At 45.8% G+C, this 22,048-nt stretch overlaps 1 protein-coding gene across 2 annotated transcripts; it reads right to left on the reverse strand.

Annotated features, from left to right (window-relative positions):
• Positions 1 to 762: 762 nt before the first annotated feature.
• On the reverse strand, positions 763 to 22,044 carry FBXO40 (F-box protein 40). Of its 2 annotated transcripts, XR_012837406.1 has the most exons (6): positions 21,370 to 22,044; positions 19,420 to 19,529; positions 17,417 to 17,503; positions 8,293 to 10,191; positions 3,137 to 5,246; positions 763 to 2,431 (listed from the first exon to the last, which is right to left on the reverse strand). XR_012837406.1 is itself a non-coding variant. In XM_075764281.1 (5 exons), the coding sequence occupies exons 3-5, from the start codon at positions 17,423 to 17,425 to the stop codon at positions 5,049 to 5,051; spliced, it is 2,106 nt and encodes a 701-aa protein (XP_075620396.1). In that variant the 5' UTR covers positions 17,426 to 17,503; positions 19,420 to 19,529; positions 21,370 to 22,044; the 3' UTR covers positions 763 to 5,048. The 2 variants fall into 2 exon arrangements, 1 of the variants encoding a protein (XP_075620396.1); XM_075764281.1 differs by having other exon boundaries at positions 763 to 5,246.
• Between the last annotated feature and the right edge of the window lie 4 nt (positions 22,045 to 22,048).

The raw sequence follows: 22,048 nt of genomic DNA on the forward strand, positions 1-22,048 counted from the left end.
TCAATATGACAGATGACAAATTCCTTCACAAATCATCACTGAACCTACAAAAGATTCGTTAGCTGTAAATAGCAATTAAGTCATAGAGCAGGTGGTCATCAAAAATAAATTTGGAGCGTGTGATCATAATTTCCTTACATATAAATTAAGTGGGAAGATAAATATGGACTAGGGAAGCTAAATAGGTATAGGCCTGTACTGTACATGAAGGTTTTGTTTCAAAAGAAAAAAAAAACCAAGAAGTTAAGAAAACTCTTTAACATGGACCGTATCGGTAAGGAAACTGGATGTGAAAAAAGCCCAGAATTTCTGTGGGTGATGCACAGCGACTGCGGAACTTGCACCCCAAGTAAAGAAGCAAAAAATCCCTCTGTAGCTACCTGGCTGAACATCTACAAGGCTATTAAAAACAGGTGAAGAGTAGGGAGAGAGATCGGCAAAGAAAACTCTTCTTCAAATGTTTGTATATGTAATGCAATGTCAACATGGAAAATGGATTTTTAAAAGACGAGAAAGTTTTTCATATAAGTAAATAACTGACTCAGGAAGGAGAAAGTGGCTATGCAAAGAAGATGGGGTCAAAAATACAAAAATAATTGTTGCTGATACATAGCCTTCATCTTCAACCAGGAAAATGATACTGAAGAGTGGAGCAGAGGAAAGGAGCGTAGTGAATATGAAGGTACAGGAATTACCACATCTGCTTTGAAAATAAAGCAAATGTTAATGTGATGAAACAAAGAAAACAAGCTAAGACATGGATTTTGTTGGATTTTTTTAAACCATAATAATTTTTATTCTTAAGAAAGCAACAAGGAGTTACAGAGTGTTGCAAAATAACAAACAATGTTCAGATAGACTTCACCTAATCCATGCTCACTCAGTTTTGGGAGTTGGAGGCCTGGCAAGTAATTTGTCCCTCCAACCTGGAGTTACAGTACCTGTCAGTAGATGACCTACCCTTCCACCCCTTAAGAATTAGTGGTACTCTATAACACTGATTGGGAATTTCCAGCCCCTTCCTCAAGAAGAAGCATTTATCCAGAAATTCTGTTGTTGGCAGCAAATGATGAGCGTACAGGAACATCAAAATCTGTGACTCTTTGTGGTTTTACTGTGGCCTCTCAGCTCACATGTCAACAACCCGCTGGCTGAATACTCTAACCCAGAACAGGGGTTGTGCCACAGAGGGAGGTCCACTGGATAAATTGCAATTCACAACAGAGTCTGCGTTTCACTGAGTTCACCAGTTCATCCAAATATCTTACTTTGCCAATCGAAACTAAGTAAAATAAAATAAATTCTCCATTCCTTTTATATCTCTGCTCTCCTAAACGTCACTCCTATCCTCTTAGTGTCTGTTGAATTGAACCGTTTCCTCCTAAACCGTTTGCAGCCGCGTCACCTCTTCTGCATCCCACTTCCCTTCATTCGTGTGCCCTTTTACCTTCCTCCACTTGCCTCTCCCCAGTGACACCTACAATCAGACAGGTCTCCTCTGTCCAAACCCGTTACCTTTCCTGTTTCCTGTCTATGTCCTCTGGTCTGGAGCCTTTTTGCCCTGCTCAGACGTCTCTGATTTCCAAGATGCCATCATTTCAGTTCCCATTCTTCCAACGAGAGGAAATGCTGCAAAACACGTCAGCCTGGAGCGTGCAGAGTATTGCTCTTGCCATTCACAAGACTTGTGGTCAGCACAAATGGGGTCAAATTTAGGAAGAGTTTTAACTTTTCATCGGTCAAGTTACAAGCTTAAACTAGGAGCCTAAGGACTTGCCCAACCCAAACCAAAGCCACTTGGCTTTTAAATATGCCAGTGTTGTGCTCACCAAGATAATCAGGACAGACAAATTCGGTTCCTTGCAGCTCCCCAAAGCTTCCACCGACTCTGCTAATGAGCAGAACCATCAACATTCAGCTAGCTTGGCATGCATCCTCTGATTAATTAAACTGCATCCGACACCAGCCCACAGCTCTCCACTAGTGTTAAATGCGAGGTTAAGTAGTGGCTACCAGCTGACATTTGCCAGGTGTGTAAGCACCGGCATAAGGCTGATCTCCACTTCCCTGTACAGCTTTCTCTCTTCCAGGGTTGGGTTAACCAGACTAACCTGAAGATGACTCTGGATTTTCTGCTTCCACTGTGTATGCTGAAGGTTACTTAACCATATTTACAGTTTACAGAAGTATACCTGTATATTCACAGGGGTGAATTCGTCTCCCTCTCTCTCTCTCTCTCTCTGTGAATTAACAGCCTGTGTCTCTCCAGCAGTAACAGAAGGAAAATGATTCTCCGTTCTCCTAGATGATGTATATACACCCCGTCTGATCCCAAGAGGTAGAGGTTGCGACGTTCCTATCTCCGACCTGCACCCTGAACCACCACGTTTGCAAAGGTTGCATCCTCCCTGTAGTCTGACTCCAGCACCTCCTGCACAGGGAAGAAGCAGGATCAGTGGTAATAAGGCTGGAACTGAAGTCATGCGATCTCCAGGAGCAGGGAGATACAAGAACAAAATCCTCTGGCATCGACAGAAGGAAGCCAGAAGTGGAATAGCAGCAGTGATGGTGACACTGGCACTAAAGGTAAAATGAGCCCAATTCATACCTAACATAAGCCACAATTTCAGGGCAGCTACACCAGTTTACAGTGGCCAAGGGGCTGATCAGGTGAGAGATGGTTCACAGGTTCAACTTTTTCATGGTCTCTTACACCAGCCTTGAGCACTGACTACTCTGAGACCCTATTATTTAAGCATCTTTTTTTTCCTCCCTCCCCAAATTATCCATAATTTTGAGTGAGTCCATTTTTAAGCCCCCAGCATAGATACTAGCACCTAATTTTTGGACATGCGTTTGCAGATACCATGGTCTGCAGCTACAGTTGGGTGCTCAGCATCTTTCCAAATGAAGTACATGATATGCAAAGGATGAGGCGCTGATGTAGAGACCAGTCTAAGAAGTCTGGCTGTATGTTCTCACCTCTGTCAACTTCCCTGTGTAAAACAGAGGTGATAATATTGGGCAACTTATATGGGATGTTTTAAGGACCGGTGAACTTTTGTACATAACTTTGAGGGATGGCCAGCTCGTTTTTGCCCGGTGGATTAAGCCACAGGATGAAGGATCAGAACACCCAGCTTTAACTGCTCCTGACCCAGTTTAGGTTCCTGCGTTCATTTGCTTCGGTTTCCTCTGCGTAATACTGGGATGCTACTTGTTGTGTTTTCCACAGGATATCTGTGTGGACAAGTTTGTTCTCACGTGTAAAGCATTTTGAGACTTCCCAGAAAGGAGCTCTAGGGACAGAAAACAGAATAGCATTAAAAAAAAAAAAAAGTAACTGCTGCTACTCCTGCTCCGGGGACCAATCCACTGTCCCCCACAACTCAGATGACATGCTCCTGAGGGCATGTGTCTGGAGAAGAAAAACATCTTCATATGGTTAAAAATCTCACAGGGACCACTTAAGCTGCACTCAGCATGGTTTCGGTCACCACGCAATTCATGCCTTCGATTACCAAGTCATCTCCGGTTCATCAGCAACCTTTATCAGTAAGAGAGGGCTCCTTCTTGCATAGCCGCCTCATCCCAGATCTGCACCAAGACCAGGGGTGGCAAGTGTGGCCTGTGTCCGTCCATCTGGGCCAGTTTTCACCTGGCCAACCCAGGCGAGGAGAACAGTGGTCCGGGCCAGCAGATGTCCGAGCTCCCGGTGAGGTTCTCCTGCCTGAGATGGTGAGATGAAAGCCAGACCTCATGTCCTGAGCTCGCACTTCTAGCTAGGAGCTTGAAAAAGAAAGGGTCGTGAGTCGGCGCCACTGTGGCTGTGCAGCGGCTGTAAGCTGCCAAATTGGTTTACAGCCATTTCAGAAGAATCCCACCCACCACCACAACTATGGCATTTCTGACTAGCGCCTCTGAAATGGGTTTAAATAGTGTAATAAGACAGACGTTGTTGGTAGCATGCCTGCTTTCTCTCATCTGCTGCCTTAACAAGCCCATTCAGTTTTTAAATTAGTGTATTTATTAAAAAATAAACCAAATCCTAACCACTCTCCTGCTCTGTAAAAAAAGAAAAAATTCTTATACTCCAGCCCATTTAACTGAAGCAAACATCATCTGTACTGTTACTGAATGGGTTGCTGAATGTCTTTTCTTCTACAGAAAAGAATAATATTTCTTTGACATATTGTTTACAGTTGCTTACAATTACAATTTGCAATTTACAACTGCAAAACTGAGTAGATAAGGCATTCTATAAATTACTTCAAATATTCTTTGTTGACTTTAATGGATTTTTTAAATAAAACAGAGAAAGTTGTTAACTGAAAAATATTAAAAGTCAGTTGAGCCCCTAAAACTGTTTGCTACTTGGTTATTTCTAACAAAGGGCAAGTTTACTTGCTTTGGTTTGGTTCGAATGCTCCCATGAGCTCAGCTGTAGGCTTGTGCCTAACTAGGCACGCTTGCCTGACTCGAGGTCCTAAATGATGGTCTGTGGCTGCACAGTGAATTCCCCAGTCCTCACTGGAGTTCTAATTAATTCACTTAATTCTGGGGGGTCCTTTTCTTTTGCCCACGTCTCAGAACAGACTAGCAGTCCCTAGGTCTGCCAGGCAGGAGGGCATCTACCTGTGCTCCTAGAACTTGGCTTTCCAGCCAAAACTAAGGTGTTTCAGACCTAGTCAAGCTAGGTGCTCTCGCTTCTCTCAGCGACATGGTACAGGAGCGGCAGCCTGACTTCAAGGCTGCGAAGATGCTGTTTTCAAACAAGATCCTTATTGCTTTCTTTGGGATGCTGTATTAAGCAGGGAACAGAAACATAAACAGAAAGCAAATGATATCAGTGAGCAGTGGATGAAGTTTTAACAGTTAAATTAAGGCGGGGGGGGGAAAAAATGATGCAGGACGTTTCAAACGCAGCTGGGGAGAAACCGGTTTTGTGCGCCCAAAGGAGAGTTGGAAGCAACAATCTTTACACCCAAATTCCCAAATCTTCTTTTCAAGGGCCCTGAAAAGAGCGTGGCAGAGGGGAAGCAGGTTGTTCAGACTCTGCGCTTGAAAGTAGAAACTAAAGTCTTTTGAGTCTGCTCTCGAGATTCGCACATGCCTGTCAGCAGCACGGGGTCCGTCTTGCGCTCCACTTGGTAGAAGGGACAATTCTTCAGGTGCTCTGACATGCACGCGACGTCGTTGCGCTGCCATTTGTTAACTTTGGAGAACAGGCTGCTGAACTGCCAGATCTAATACGGGAAAGGGGAGAAAAATTTGGGAGAGAAAATGGGAATGTTGGTAAAAATAGAAGAGGATTTAAAAAATTTATATATGCTTATAGTGGGTGTGCATTACTTGTACCGGACAGGCTAGTGAACATCTGATTGTGTAGGGCTGGCATAACAAGCAAAAATAGGGTCTGTATTGTTATGTACCTTGTATTTGCTGGGTTTGCTGCTTTAGTTATCACCTGCCATTTTTAATGGGAAAGTACTCTTCTACAGTTTTTGGTGCCAATCCAGCGCGGGGTATGAGGAAATCCAGGACACCCAACCACCGCACCTCTGTAGAAAACTCCATCACATGTATAGTGTGATCCAAGATGTTTATAAAGCAAAGTGACTACAGCACGTTTCTGTGATATGTATCTCAAAGAAACCTGACTTCATAAAGACCTTCCAAAGCATCTTATCAGCAACTTCAAACTAATTAACATTACAACACTGTTGTTACTCACCCCACCCCAGAACAAGCCTGGGAAATCTAAGATTAAAGTTATTTCTAGAGGACATGCAAGCTTGAAAAAAAAAAAAAAAGTGTAGTTAAAATTTTCTGACTCTGTTTGCAGTGGTATGATGTACCGTTTAGTGATATACTACCATGTAGGAATAAGACTGTGATTAAGTCACTTTAGTATTTGCTGTATACCATTAAATCAAATGAATTTTTAAAGTCATAGTAGATTACTTCTCCCTAAAAATGTTTCTTCCTGTGAAAGAAAGCATGTGGGTGTGCTACACTTAAGATTACCTGACCCTCTCCTAGTCTAAGTAATGATAGCTATTATACACAGTAGTCAAGAAATTCAGACTAATTACAAACAGAATGTTTTCAAGCAGAGCCTGTGCATTGGAAACAAGATTCCTGTGTGGTCAGTACAGAGAGCTAACATGAAAAGAGTTACACAGTCCTTAAATTCAATGCTGCTGGTTTGAAATTGCCCTGCAATAACTGAAGTTAATTGCTATATGATTGCTCAGCTGGAATGTCTTCCTTTTACTGAAGGAAGCCACATCCTCCAGTAAATTATTTCAGTGGCTAATTCCTGTTTTGGATTGGGCTAATTCAACTTGCAGCCACCAAACTTTGTTACACAGATTTTGAATTCACCACGCTTCATGTTTTCTTTTAATAGAGAGTACTTTCTCTTAATAATGAGTCATAAACTGCCAAGCTTCCATTTGATAAGAATCAATGGGTGGAGATCTTCAGGGGTCTGTTTGAAAGCCAAGTCCTTAGATAATTTCTGGGAGTCTTCCCTGGATCTCTAAATTATTTATTCCTAATTCTCTGTCTTGTCTGCTTGGTCATGCTGGGGTGTCTCACGTTACTCTTTCAAACAGTTTTATGTTAGAGCAGCTGCAAGGCTATCAGCTAGAAAAAAACACCTGTAATAACTATTGTTCAACTAGAACTTAGACTGAGCTGTGTTTACGTATTTCTTTCAGACTCCCTAAACTCAGTACTGGGTCCGGTCTTACTCAACATGTTCATCAATGACCTGGACGAGGGGACAGAGTGTACCCTCAGCAAGTTTGCTGACGATAGAAAACTGGGAGGAGTGACTCACATGCCAGAAAGCTGCGCTGCCATTCAGTGAGACCTGGACAGGCTAGAGAGTTGGGCAGAGAGGAACCAAATGAAGTTCAAGAAGGGCAAGTGTAGGGTCCCGCACCTAGGGAGGAACAGCCCCAAGCACCCAGCTGGGGGTTGGGTGGTTGACCTGCTGGGAAGGAACTCTGCGGAGAAGGACCTGGGAGTCCTGGTGAACAACAAGTTCTCCATGAGCCAGCAGTGTGCCCTCGTGGCCAAGAAGGCCAATGGTACCCTAGGGTGCATTAAGAATAACGTGGCCAGCAGGTTGAGGGAGGTTATCCTTCCCCTCTACTCTGCCCTCATGAGGCCACATCTGGAGTGCTGGGCCCAATTCTGGGCTCCCCACTTGAAGAAAGACAGGGAACTACTGGAGACAGTCCAGCAGAGAGCTATGAGGATGATTAGGGGACTGGAGCATCTCTTGTCTGAGGAAAGGCTGAGAGAGCCTGGAGAAGAGGAGACTGAGAGGGGATCTCATCAACACTTACAAATATCTAAAGGGTGGATGTCAAGATGATGGGGCCAGACTCTTTTCAGTGGTGCCCAGTGACAGAACAAGGGGCAATAGGCACAAACTGGAACACAGGAAGTTCCATCTGAATATGAGGAACAACTCCTTTACTCTGAGGGTGACCGAGCACTGGGACAGGCTGCCCAGAGAGGTTGTGGAGTCTCCTTCTCTGGGGATATTAAAAACCCGCCTGGATGCCATCCTGTGCAACCTGCTGTAGGTGATCCCGCTCTAGCAGGGGGGTTGGACGAGATGATCTCTAGAGAGCCCTTCCAACCCCTACCATTCTGTGATTCTGTGAAACAGCCAATAAGGCTGGTAATTTTCCAGCACAAACAGTGGAAGACCAGCTTTGCAGAAAAAGGCTTCCTGTGCCCATGCTGCTCCCTCAGGTGCTCACAACACAATGAGTCAGACACTCATGGCAATCCTGTGAACTACTAATGATGAAAGCCCTTGGGGATTGATGCAAATGCCTGAGCTTCTTTCACAGCCACGTCTCCTTGTTCTTTACCTTTTTGGTGTTCTAAAGCACATTTTAGTTTTGACATACCCTAGATCAGCTTGTAAAGAACAAAAAACAGTGTGAACTTCAAGTTCTTAAAAAATTAATGTTTAACCTTTAAATATAGGGAATTCTCAGTTCCCAGTGCCTAAAAATGGTGCACATGCAAACACGTACCCAAGACAAGCTTGGAAGGAGACTTTCAGCTAATCAGAAGATGTCCATTTACACCTTCCTACCTTTGCATTCTACAGCCCTGACCCCTGACAACTGTGGTGCAGATTCACAACCTCAGGAACCTTCCCCATATCTGCATGCTTATATGCAGCATCCCTTGCTATGTTTGTGTTTTATCTGTAGAGAACCCATGGCTGACTTTTTTCCCAATGTAACGGTCACTTGCCTTTTTGCGAGCTTTCCATGAAGTACTGCCATGGGAATATCTTTTTTTCTCCCAGACCAGCAGGACCATTCCCCTCTCTTGAAGAAGGGTGGCACAGATGTCCCTCATCAGCACTGACACTTGCGATAGTTGAGATAAACTGAAGCTGTCCAGGAACCCTGCAATATACTTGAGCACTTCCACTGGGAGGCTGCTAAGTGAGTCTTTATTTCTCCCTTGACTAGCCTCTGTGGAATTGGACTTCCCTGATTCAGCAAGGAGGGTGTCCACCTCTGGTTTAATAGCAAATGTCTTGAGAGGCTGGCTGTATATAACCTTGGCCTTAAGTCCATCGGGGCGGAAGTGATTTTGAACAAAAGTACATCCCAGGTAGGCCAGTGGGCAGCGATGCTGGAACCACCCGTCCAGACATGACTGGATATCAGCGTGCACATTCTTGAAGTGGGATGGGAATTCGTCCCTCCTGAAGAAATGACTGCAAGTGAATGTGAAAGCTGAACTGCTTTTGTTGTGTCTTCTGGTTACACTTTCAGTGTAGAGCTCCACGTGGAGTTCTGGTGGGCTTTCTTCATCCAGAATATCTGCTAGAACTGCATTGGAGGAGAAGGGCTCCAGAGGAAAGCTGTATGTCTGTGTTGCAAAATCCACAAAGAGTCCGTCGATACCCCTTGCTTCAGAGATCTCATGGCCTTTCAACTCTTTTTCCAGTGCACACAGCAGCGTGGCTTTAACTATATTTGCCTTAGGTAGTTCTTCTAGGTTTATTCCCAATTCTGAGGTATCCACCGACTTGTCTGAAGTTGGTATCTTGTGGCCCAGTGCATCTCCTAGTCGTGCTCTTTTGCCACAGTAACTAACTGGCACTTTGAAGGTGTAGACAGTCTTCACCTCCTGAGCTTCCAAGTTCCCATAGACAAAGTCTTTTTCTTTGGGAGTGCAAGCAGCTAGCTGGCCAAAGCGGATGAGCATTCCCCCATGATGTACCAGATACATGTTGTAATCGCCTACACCAACTTCCTTCTTCAGCCTCTCCAGGACCCCTTCTTGCCAGGGAGCCAGTCCTGTCATTTCTCTATTCTGTGTTACTTGTTCAGTCTTTTGGTCCTTTGCCTCTTCTGCACCATCAGGTACTTCCTTTGCCTCCTCTGTGGAGCTGGCAGCACGAGGGGCTGACGCTGTTTTCTTGGAAGCCTCCTCCGTCTTTTGTTCTGCACTGGCTGCTGAGCCCGTTACCTTGCAAGCCAGGAGCTCTTTGCTGAAAATATTCTCCCAGGTTTTGTAACTCCCCAGATCCATTCCCTCTTTGTCCTTTGCCAGATCTTCACGTTCACGTTGGCTGAGCTCGGACAACTGGTCGTCACCCTCTTGGGGACCACAGGCTACTTCTCCCACAGCACCTTCCTCCCCACCCATGGCTTCATCCATTAGCTCTTGCACTTCATCCTTTTTCCTCCACTCCGGAAACAAGTCGGCTATTTTCAAAGTCCTGAAAAGTATCTTCTGGTCTCTGAGAGCCAAGGCTGTGTCCAGATACTCTTCACTGAAGGTCTCCTTCATAATGTTCTTGTGGAGGGTTGTGTCTGAATCCACGTTTGGCCAGCGATTCCACTCCATTGAGCAGCAGACAACGCTGGCTGGACAGACCTGGAGGTGTTTCGCCAGCTTAAAGCGGGCCATGGAAAAAGGGCAGCCATAGGCTGAGTTGAGGCAGGAGACCTGCTCTAAGGGACAGAGCAATTGGTGCTCCTCCTCCTTGCACACGTGGAAGGTGGCCCCGCAGTGAAAGCGGCAGCTGATCACCATGCAGGAGACAGAGGGCTCAACTGGTGCACGGCAGTGCCGGTTGAAACATCTCTCACAGTGACTGTGCTGCCCAGGGGGAGCTTTCTGAGCCCGGTGCTGTGTGTGGCAAAAAAGAAAAGAAGACAAGAGTTATTGCCTGAAGGAGTAAGAATGGCCACAGACCCTCCGTGCCTGTGCTTGGTTTCTATGTGTTAGGTGCTCACATGCATTCCTGGCGGGAATAAGGCTGCAGGCAAATGACTGCCAGCTCCATACGGTTACCTATCAGTGCTGATCCCCGCAGTACAGTGTGGCCTGACAGCAGCACGGATATAGATAAGGTCCTTACTTGTTAGCCCAGCAGAGGCAGCCAGGTTTGGGAGTGAGCTCTTTTCTGTCCCAATATTTACACCGGGTCTATCTATACCAAGCTGCTGAAATCAAGACTGCCAGAGGCACAGTGAAGGAGCTTCCCACTTCCTCAATGCTGTTTGAGTAGGAAAGATGATGTTTCTTTTTGCTCTTTAGAGAAATTAGCTGGTCATTTGGCCTACATGTTTTGTAATCCCCCCAGAAAGACATGTATGTTGCACAAAAAGACCCTCCCTTTGCTCTACAGCAGCAAGGCTGAGAGCGAGGATTATCTTCATGATCCCAGTTCCCAGTGTGGAAAACAGCTTGGGTAAAGGTTAATTTGCCTGGCCTTCTTTACTTTGCTTTCCTGATCTACCCTTACACTCCTAGCTGATGCCTGCATGTTGTGGAAGAGGGACTGCAGGGGACTTTCCTTCAGGCAGGTTTATTTGCTATATCTACTTTCAGGTGTCAATACCTGGAATTAGGTGATGCTTTGGTCTGCATTTTGGAGAGAAGCTCCAGAGTGCAGTGGAGGCTTGTTACAAGGTTATACTCAGCCAGTTAAATCCATTTTCTTTCACTTTTTTTTACAAACTGCCTTTCACCTTTCTTCCCCTTGCTGTCACCAGTGAATGCCAAGTAGATAGGAAGGAGGGGAAGAGGGCAGGTGTGGTTTATCACTTCCTCAGCTCAGCACCACAGTGTGCAGTTAGAGCAGAAGGGGAGTGACAAAGGTCTGACCTCAACAGAGCTTTTCCCTTCCTGCGATGGAGCAGGGGAGAGGTCAGCTGTGAGCATGCCTTTTACAGGGTGCCTCTTTGAGAAAGAATCCATTTTTATTCCTTTGGGATCTATTTTAGAGCATGATCCTACAAAAACCGGTCACCACTGCTCTACTTTTTCAGTTCATCCTACATGCTTCTGACAAATCAGTGTCAAACACTGCCTGGAACTGAATAGGGGATCCTGAGTTGATCATGGTTTGGTTTATGAAGGTGTTAGTGACACCACAAGGGGCCAGAAAATAGGGGAAAAAGTCCCAGGCAGCAAGTAATAAACAATACTCCATCTCCATTCCATAAATTCAGCTGCCAACAGGCAGCTCCATGAATTTAACATTTTGCAACCAACAGACTGGATTAAAAGAATGAGTTGAGGATGCCAAAACAAATGTTTCAGAAATTTCAACCAGCTTTATTATATAAACAAGCTAAATGTTTTTTAAGGAAGACTGCATTTCAGTTCTCACATTTCCATATTAACGTGGTTTCAAAATATATATATAAATTTTTCCTCCCCTCCCTTTAAAAACTTTTGATATAAAGAAGACATACGATTTTCCTGAGGTCAAACAACAAAAAACAGAAGTACAAGAACATGATGTATGAAAATCTGTATATAAAAAAATCACTACCAGATTATTAGCTTTGTGTCAGAACAAACCACTGATCTGCTTTGCTTTCACTATTGTGTTTTTTGCTCTTTCCCAATTAAATCAGTTCAATTAGTAAAGTTAATGCACTTAAGAGGCCTGCTACCAAAGTTCTCAGGTGTCCTTGTTCATAATATCTCTACCCTTGCAATAATTCCACGCAATAGGTGTTAACCCTTCCTAAAAATGGGAAAACGGAAGCACAGAGTCCAACAGCAAGTAAATGGAGATGGTGATTATCATGAACATGCCTTCTGTTGTAAAAAATATCAGAACATAAGAAATGACATTCTGGGTCAGACCAGTGGTCCACCCACCCCGGCAGTCTTCTTCAACAATGTCCATAAGAGATGCTGTTTAGGGGGAACATGTAGGACCTCCTGTTGTGCTTTTCCCTCACACACAGTTGTTGGATTAGAGAACTAGAGGCTGCTCAGTCACTACTTGGAGCTGCTTCTCTGGAGACATTCAACTGGTGTCAGTAACTTGGCCCAAAGAAGAGCTGCTTCAAGTAGAAAACTCCCAACCTCGGACTTTCTGCTCCTTGCTGTAGAGGCTGCGTTCCAGCTTGGCTCAGCCTACTGCAAATCTTTATGGAAGGGAAATAGCTAATGATAAGAAGGAACTGTAGTTCTGCTTCCAAACAAGTTTCCCACCACACTTTGTACGCAGTAGGAACTACCCAGCAGAATCTCATTTGGCTTTTGCAAAAAATATACGTGACCAGTAAAATAATTTAGACTTTTTTTTTTTTTTAAATAAGGTTAAAGAAAATACAGTAATATAATTTACCTAGATGTGACTGCTTTTGAAACCCCAGCCTTAAGTGACCAAGCCTCTGTGCTGCACGGGAAGCAAGCTCAGGCTCAAAGGGAAGAGATGTTGCATGAAGCTGCTTCCTCTCTCTTTCTTGAAGGCACTGTCTTAACTTCTCCTCTTTCACACCTTCACACCCTGGCAACGGAAGTCATGAACAATGCCAGAGAAGAAAAGATGTCTGGGAAGGCAACGCCCGTGGGTTCTGCACAGCGGTGACACCGAGGTGCTGGTCAGGGTGGTCCCAGCCAGATCCAGCCCTTAAATACATGTGGTTTAGGATGGCATCTGTCCTGCTTTAGGCTGTTTAGTTACATATACTTTTATGCGGCTCAGAGAAGCAGGAGATACAGATGGATTTATTTCACATTGGCAGCATCCTTGCTGCTCTCATTCTTGTAGCATTTTGCTGCAAATATAATCTCTAAAAATAGTCCCAGCTATGACTTGCATAAGGTCAGAGGAAGGCTGGGTACATTACACTGCAATAAAAACACGAATGTATGAACAATACTTTCCACTGCAAAACCAACTCTCGGAGAGAAATAATTGATAAATAAAAATAAATCTGAGGCACAGGCCTTATGGTTCTCCAAAACCACAGAAATGGCTGATTGCAAAGTTTCTGGAGAGGAGCCTGCTTTCACACTGCTGTATGCTGAAATGAACCCCATCCGAATCATGTGTAGAGAAAGAAAAGACAAGCCTTGTTTATGAAAAATGACTGTATCAGAGCATACAGATCCAGAACCAGTCTTCATCATTATTCAGGTATTTTTTTAGTTGAGTTTACCTCATCTCTAACTTGCATATGCTGTTCTTTTCAGACAAATGATTTCTATGCCTCTCTTCTCATTGTCAAATCTGTGAAGCTAGAGGACAGGAAGAAGGGAGAGAAATTTTTTCTGATATTTATAAGGGTTTGAATGCTGCTTCCATTCTGACATGCCAGTAATCAGGAGCTCTGTATTTTCACTGATAATCTAGTTAGCTCGGTGGTTTAGTTGATGGTATTGTTGTCAGTACACAAACTACAACTTTCAAAACCCTGAGCAGAAAGTTTACAAATTCTTGCCTGAGTGAGTTTGATACATGACATCCAGAGGCAGGTGACGCACAGATATGTCAGGTGATGAAACATTTCTCTAAACATGTACACTTCTTGTTTCCCTGCAACTTGGAAAATTTCCTAAGAGCTGGGTTAGAAAAAAAAAAATCAAACTAGAAATGCTTACTTGAATCATGTTCAAGCTACTGTGGAAAGAAAGGATGGAAATTACAGTCCACAGTCTATCCACTTTGGTAAATCTTTATTTTTAGACTGTCATGACAGCAAATCAAGTAAGGTTTAAAAATATACAGCTGCTATTTTAAATGCAGGTATGTCCGATTCTGGAGCAGATCTGTTCACTGACAATAATTTACAGTTTATAAACCAATTACAATTTATTTTCAGTAAATATGTATTTAATTCAGTTGCAGTCAATGATCCAAAACAATACAACTGTTTTCTTATTTGGTATTTGCTATAGGTGACTGATCATATGACATACTAATGATATATCGGAGCTCTTCTCACAGAACCAAGGGATGCCTCCCATTCTAAAGAACCATCAAAAAGGGCCACCAGAAACGCCAGATAATTACCTTAAAAGTGCCTCTGAGATGAGATTGCAAAAGAACATAAATCAATCTTTCTAAGATTTACAACGTGATAAGGAGCTCTTAAAAAAATCTCAGGAAATTTTGCATCCACATGCTGGAGCTAAGAATGTTAAAGTTATATATAATGTTACAACAGAAAAATATTTTCGAGGAATGTGAATACTTTTGGTGAAGTGTATAGGGCAGGTAGGAGATATTCTCTATGTCTTTTAATCCTTGTTACTCACTATATTGTGTTTATATTATTTTTAGCATGCTATTTAAATCCTGAGGTGAATACAGAGTTATTAATTTCCTTACAAGGTTTTTCAATATATTTACTATCTTAGTATCTGAGGGGGTTCACAACCAATAATGAATTTATCTTCGCAGTACTAGAGATGCACTTGAAGTTAAAAGATACTATTACTTCTGTTTGGCAGATATAAAATTAAAGTATAGAAAGATGAAAATAAATAGAATTAAAGATAATACTTTATATAAACAAAACAACATATACACACTAAGCATGGAGATACTCAGGTTCTGATGTTTCACTTGCAGTTGCATGCCTCCTGCACAAAAGCCTTGGCAGAGCCAGCTGTAGAATCATATTTTCTAGGGGAGCATCTAAGTCTCTTTAGAGATTTTCTTCTCTTTTCATGCCGTGCTCTTCCTCCGTCACTACATACATAACAACCTCAGCAAGAAATCAGGCTTGGGTCTCCTTTTGCTGCACGGATATATTTATTTCTTGGAGCTGAGGAAGAAAACACTATGCCATTGGAAACCGTACTGTACCACATTTGTACATGATTCTCGGGAGCATAAATTTTCTAAAGTCCGATCCATCAATAGAAAATAAAAAGCAAATCCAAGAATGCCACCATGGTGACCCCTAAGTGAGTCCAGCTCCACATCTGAACACCCACTGCAGGGCCAGCCACAGCTTGAGCGACCGCCTTGGTGTTCGGCGTAGCAGCTCACTGGCCATCACGGCACACCTGCTCTGCAGTTGCCATTCAGATCTTGCATGTGTGTTGGCAGCCGCGCTTTAAATGAGTCAGGCAGTGAATATGGTACAGCCCAGGGTAGGTGGATAGGGTATAGATGAAATCTGCATCAATAACACTAATAAATTTCTAGCAAGCATGTACAAGACAGTTTCTTTGAAGCTCAGACCTTGAACAAGTCCATTTGGGCTTTATAGGGGCACTTCAATTCCAGGACGATCTTTCTGGTGAACCTCAAATCCCCAGTATAAAACATGCAGAGTGGAAAGTTTTTCTGTGAGACAACTGACCTGTTAGATAAGCCCAAAGATGGAAGGATGATGCTGTGACAATTAGGGAGCTACTCCCTGTATTTTCTAGCTGGGGATCAGCTTGCTGAGGCTGTGGTATTTCATGGCAATAACCACTCACTGGTTCAGAGTTACTGAACTGGTTGGCATTGCTTTATATGGAAAAAAATATGCTTTAAAATGACAGGGATAGAGTAGGTCCACAGTATAATGCATCAGTCAGGCATGTTCCTTGCTTTTCTTCCAGAGCACGTGTGCTGCTCAGGTTCCCACAGCAGCCCACCAGCTTCTCTTCAGCTCCCTAAACCTGGCATGCAGGACTGTGGAGCTCAAGAAGCTGTTGTACCATCAGGCCTCCCCATCGCCTGGTAAATCTGTGCTGCATGCACGCAGCAAAGAGGCACCGAAACTTGCCTGTCCAGTGAAATGCACTAGGGCTGTTACGGGAGGCATAGGGGAGAATTCAGAGCAGTGAGGCACAGGTAACACAGGGCACTGCTGGTAGAAACCCCACACGGAACTCCCCACTATGAGACCTGAATCAGCAATATTTCTCGCTCCTCCCTACCTGGTGTAACGTAGCCGTAGCTCACCTGAGACAAACCCATCCAAAAAGTCCAGGTGCTGAAGTGGTCCCCTGGGCTGGTGGTATGGTGCGGGGCAGCTCAGCAGCAGGATCTTGTGATGGGCGTGTTGGGGAGTTGTGTGGGAGACAGGCGGGACAGGGAGAAGGGGGAGGCTGTGGCATGGAGCTGCTCCGCTGCTCCTCGTGCATGGGAGGGGTCCCATGGCTGTCCTTGGTAGAGACACAGCCAGGCAAACTCTCACTTGGCATCGATGAGTGGCAAATGGGTTTGGTTTTGGTTTGAGTTCAGCAAGTGCTTTAAAATAACAGGATCCAGTTCAGTTGCAGTTTGAGAAAAAAGTGAACAGTCCAAGAAGGTTTTGTTTTGTTTTGTTTTCTTTGGGTTTCTTTGGTTGGTTGGTTGTTTTTTTTTAATTTGGGCTCAGGTTCTATTTTGTTCCCTGGTAATAATCTCATTAACAAACTTTTCTGAAAACTTCTTGAGATAATCTGGTGAATGATTTAAGCAAAATAAAAAAGAAAGCCAGCCCAAGGCAGATGACCAGCATAGAGAATTTCAGGGCTGTTGGTCAAGGTCTCAGTCATAAAGCAAAGGAGAAAAGATTCCTGAATAAAAACTGCTAAGCAGCCACAACTCTAAATGGTACAGTAGTACCTCTAACACTTGTGATTCTTATTTCATCATCTTATTATTCACTCTGGCCTACAAACATACAGTTTGCAGTCTGAATGTACAAAACTCACTGGATTTTAAGTCTTAGCATTTTTGCCAGAAGATTGCTCTTGCCTCTCCTCTGACCCTTACTGTATCTCCTTGTCTTACTTCTCTCAGAGTTTCTTGGAAATTACAGAAATTGACTTTTTAAAATTTCTCATCTGTCCTGCTACTGAAGCTCCCATCTTAGAGTCAGCTTTTTAGTTTTTTAAAACCCCAGATACAGTGCTGCAAACCATTGCTAATCCATTGAATATATTATGGAGGGCTTTTTTTTTTTTAGAGTAGCATGTCACGGAAGCATTCACGGATACCAGCTGCTTCTGTTTTAGAGTGTCATTTAAGACATCTTGTGTCTGATTATTCTACTTGATCTTAATTACTAAGGCTGTTTTGAAGACGTCTTTATTTTCGTAGCTCGATACAGTAACCATTACATTGCATAAGGTCTGACCAATAAAGACTCCAAGTCTATTTACAAAGCCTTACCTTAATCATAGAGTCCCTGTGTGTGTACCAAACACTTGCTCTCCTGGTTGTGCTCAGCTGGGTTGAAGTGAGGTGGGTATGGGAAAACTGCAAGCAAAAAAAGAGAAGAGAATGGGAGGACACGGAGCAAGCCCAGGCAGAAACATCAAGTAGTTTTGGGATGTTAAAAATAAAACCCGTGCATGTGACCATGTAGCTCAGCTTACAGAGACGTCTCTTCCACTGTCTTTGTTAACACTGTCACTTCTGGAGTGATACTTCACAGAGATGATGTGAGAGGCAGAACTGATAATAACCCGTGCCCACTGCACGAGAGGAAAAGATCAAAACCCCTTCCAGAGCCCTGTATCAGCGCCCTGCCGCTCTCTGACGGAGGTTTGCCCTTTATGACTTGACTGCCCTTGGTGCCCACACCCGTTTGTGGTTTCTGCTGTTGTAATTGTCGCTGTGCCCCTGGCTCCCGTCGTCACCGACTCTAGCAGCTGGTGCAGACAGTGATGATGGGTTTCTGGTCTGTCTGGGCAGGGGGGGGCAGAAGGACAGTGGGAATGGCTCGAGCAGCCGGGCAGCTCTGCCTGGCCGCCTCTCAGGGACCCCCAGGAGAGTCCCCAGCTTCAGCCCCCCACCACTGCACAGTTAAAGGGTCCCACCAGCCACTGGGAGGAAGCCTTAAGGGTGCAGCTCCCGGCGTCACCCTTCTTCAGCCAAACCTGAGGGTAGCACCAAAGCAGAGCAGTCACGTTTTACTGTCAGTGTGGACCTCTTAAAGCATTTCGTGGTGAGTTTCATGGCGAGTTTCATGGTGAGCATTTCATATTCACGGTGAGTACAGACATACAGGTACTGTCAGTGAGGTTCAGGGGTGCAGATGGAGCAGGCGCGGCTTCTCCCTGATGGGTGCTCGCCCCATCTGGCTGCAGAGACATCTCTCGTGACTCTGCTGCAGTATGCAACCACTTTTTTGCTACCTCAGAAACACAGAAAACACCTTTTAGCTGTGGCAGTGGCAGCTCTGAGATCCTAAGTCATGATGAACTTGTTGCTTTGCCTTATCTTTCTCTGTCCCTATCTGCGAGTCCCCAGTGACTCTCACAGTTTGAAACAGTGCAGACAACTGTGTTTTCATTTTTAGGGCTGAACAAAATGTCAGTAGGTGACAACCAAGGCTTGCTGGTGCCAATTGTAATTTAGTAGTGCTAAATATGGTTAGCAGTCTGGCTCTGTGGCCTTTTTTAGAAAGGGCTGTATTATCGTGATACCTTTTCTGTCATCCCATTGCACTGGGGAAAACAAGAGGCCAGTGGTAATATGTTTACCCTGTCCACTTCCACCTTGCAACCCCAGTTCAGGGTCATTCTTCAGCCTTCAACGTTGTCATTATCCTTTTAAACTGTGTTTAAAAACACGCTGCTGTGTATCTCACTTTTATATAAAGTAAAAAATTATTCTCAAAATTCTGTATTACTGGTTTAGGAGTAAAGTCCCTCCAGCTGAATTAACCCAGATTACTAAAATACTTAGGGCTTCAGAAGTAGCTGTTGTCAGAAATGAAGCTACCTTCTGTCTTAATTTTACTGGTACCTGATGTCAGCCTGGTTTTAGATCTCTGTGTTTCCAGACAGTCTGAACTCTAGTGCCGCTTTTTGCTGCTTCCGTGTGTTGCTCAGTGATCACGCAGACCCAAACAGCCTGGGCAGCCTCACGTAACACAAGCCCCCTGAGTTTTGCAAATCCTTGCCTGCAGGTGACAGCTGTACTGCAAAAAGGTATCACCTGTGCTGGCCTTTTAGGGCAGGGTATCACAAGACATGCAGAAAGAATGTAGCTCACTGTGCCTGAAAACGTGTACGTGGTGGAAAGAAGGGAGCACAAAAGCAAAGGTGACAGGAAACAGGAATTCATCCTCGTACCTGCAGCACACCATTGTATTAGCTCAGTTGCACCTGAAACCAGACTCTCAGAGAGAGTCTGCAGAACTTGCAGATCTCTGCTGCCGCCCTTACCTGTGCTAATTTGATTCAAGGTATCTCAGGAATGCCAACCAATACTGTAACCAGACCTCCTGCTGCAGTACAGATGTGCTTACTGGTAGGGTGTGAGAAACATGAAATCTCTGAAAGAAAAGTGTAACTGTTATTTATTTTTTGATGCAAATGCTTTGGGAGAAAGCTGTTGCCTGTCTGCTTTAATCTCTTACCTCAATTCTGTGGGTAGAAATACTGTGCTACATAGAAGCCCTACGAAATAGACCTATTTATATGTATACTATATGTATGTCATATTTGTATATGTATACATAAATATGTATACAAATATATGCATCTGTTGATAGGGGAAAATCGGGCCAGATCTGGTAGCCTGAGAGGGGCGAGGCTGCTGTAGTTCCATGTCCCCAGGTCCAAGCAGTTGCCAGGCTGAGCTTGTATTGCCAGTAGACATCCACGTATACATCACATGTATACATGGCTGGCCACACAGATATCATGGCCAGCCACACAGAACACTCACATGAACACAGGCAGCGCCAGCAGCCTCATCCCACCCCCCACCCCCCCTAGCTTAGCAGGATGGAGGTCCACTAGTGAGCATATATATATATATTTATACACACACACGCGCGCGCATATGTGACTCCCTCCAGCCGCTGGGCTCAGACAGTCCACCAAGTACGTGCCCCTTGGTCCCAGTCTCCCCAGTAGCCAGCCCCCAGACATAGCAGCCCCCAAGGTGACAGCCCCACTGCAGTTGCTGGTACAAATTGTCTACCCCCCTGCCCCAGGCACAGATAATCAGAGATGGCCATGACTCCTGTGGTCCCCCAGTACCCAGCTCCCCCGTGGTGCTCTGGCCCCCCAGACCTGCCCGGGGACCCCCAGGCCTCCCAGCCTCTTCAGCAGCTGCCGTGACTCCCTCAGCCCCTGGCAGCTGCCTCCTCCCTTGCAGCCCCCTCCCAGACCCCAGGCCCCCTTGCCGGCTGGTCCGGCTGCACCCTCGCAGCCGCTCACACACTCGTGTGCACACACATGCCCGTGGGCACACGGGCCCCAAGACCCAGCCCAGCCGATGGCATCCAGACTGCCACACACCCCTTGCACGTGGTAATGAGAGTCCCTCACCCAGGGCAAAGTGAGAAAGGAATTCAATGAGAAGACAGGACAGCGCAGGGCATGGCCACAGAAACCATCTCAAATCATTTACATGCAACCAGCCCATTTCATTCCTGTATCCTTCTGTTTTCTCACACTCGTTCCTCCACAAATCACCTAGAGCCCTCCTTTTCCCCCCTTTGGGTCCTCCCCTAAGCATCCCCTAATGAGTCCTGTGCAATCCCCAAACGCTGTTCTCCTGCATCCTATCGTGTATATGCAGCGACCCCCCAGCCCTAAAGGTGCCCTGAGGCTGAGGCTCCCCTGGGACAGCCCCAGGAGGGGCCCGGACAAGGTGTCCCTTTCTCTGAGTCCATAATTTGGGTTCCCATCTGCCATTGTGCCCCTGTGCTCCTTGAGATGGGCCTTTGGTGGTCTGATGGCTCCTGGATGGGCCTGGGAGCAGCCCAGCAGGGTGCTGTTTGGGCTGCCCCTCCTGCTGTCATCTCCTTGTGCTCTTTTTTCATAGAATCATAGAATCATAGAATCATAGAATGGTTTGGGTTGGAAGGGACCTCAAAGATCGTCTAGTTCCAACCCCCCTGCTACAGGCAGGGACACCCTCCACTACACCACGTTGCCCAAAGCCTCATCCTTTTGGGTGTGCAGACGAGCTTTTGTCACATAACCTAACATATGTATCTATTTCAACAATACCATGTTGACTAGCAGCTGTTGTGGCTTTTCATGCTAACTATGAGACCAGCGACCACCACTGCTATCTATTAGTGCCACTCTGCTGCGTTCAGTCTTACTACCATACCATCACCCGTGAAACTGTGAAATGGCTTCGCTTTTCACCCGTACCCCTCAGCGCATGCAGAAGACAGCAGCACTCCGCTTGCGGTGTTGTGATTTCTGGTGACGCCGAGGCCACAGCTAGGTAACCTGCATGGCGGGAAGCATTAATTAAGGTGGAAATATCAGCTCGTTAGTTTATCCCGGGCTGTAAAAAGCCCCTGGAGGGGTCCCTGTCCCTTTTACCGCTGTCACGAAGCTCCCTTCCGGCAGCGCTGACAGGCGGCAGCTTACGGCCCGCGGCCGCCGGCGGCCTGACACCGCCCTGTCACTCGCGGCTGCCGCGCCATTGCCGCCACGGTCCGCAGAGCAGCGCCCGGCCGCGGCCGCCACCACCTCTGCCTCCCCGCCCGCCGCCCCTCAGCCGGGGGGGGGCGGCGCCTTCTCTCCGCTTCCCAGCACCCCCACGGCTGCGGCGGCGCCTCCCGCCGCACTACAGCTCCCGGCATGCCCCGCGGCGCACTGCGGCGGAACCGGCGGGAGCGGCTCGCCCTGTCTGCGGCTGCGCGGGACGCGCGCTGCATGCCGGGAGACGTAGTCTTCTCCGGGGCCGCGGCCCGCAGGCGTCACTGTCCTGAGGAGGGCGCCGCTGCTGCGCGAGGGGTGGCTGCTGCCGCCGCCGCCGGTCGGGGTCGCCTCGCCTGGTCCGGCCCGCGGGGCCGCCGGAAGGGCTCTCCCTCCCAGAGGG

The sequence above is a fragment of the Balearica regulorum genome, chromosome 1, assembly GCF_011004875.1.
Source record: "Balearica regulorum gibbericeps isolate bBalReg1 chromosome 1, bBalReg1.pri, whole genome shotgun sequence".
Classification (NCBI taxonomy): Eukaryota; Metazoa; Chordata; class Aves; order Gruiformes; family Gruidae; genus Balearica; species Balearica regulorum.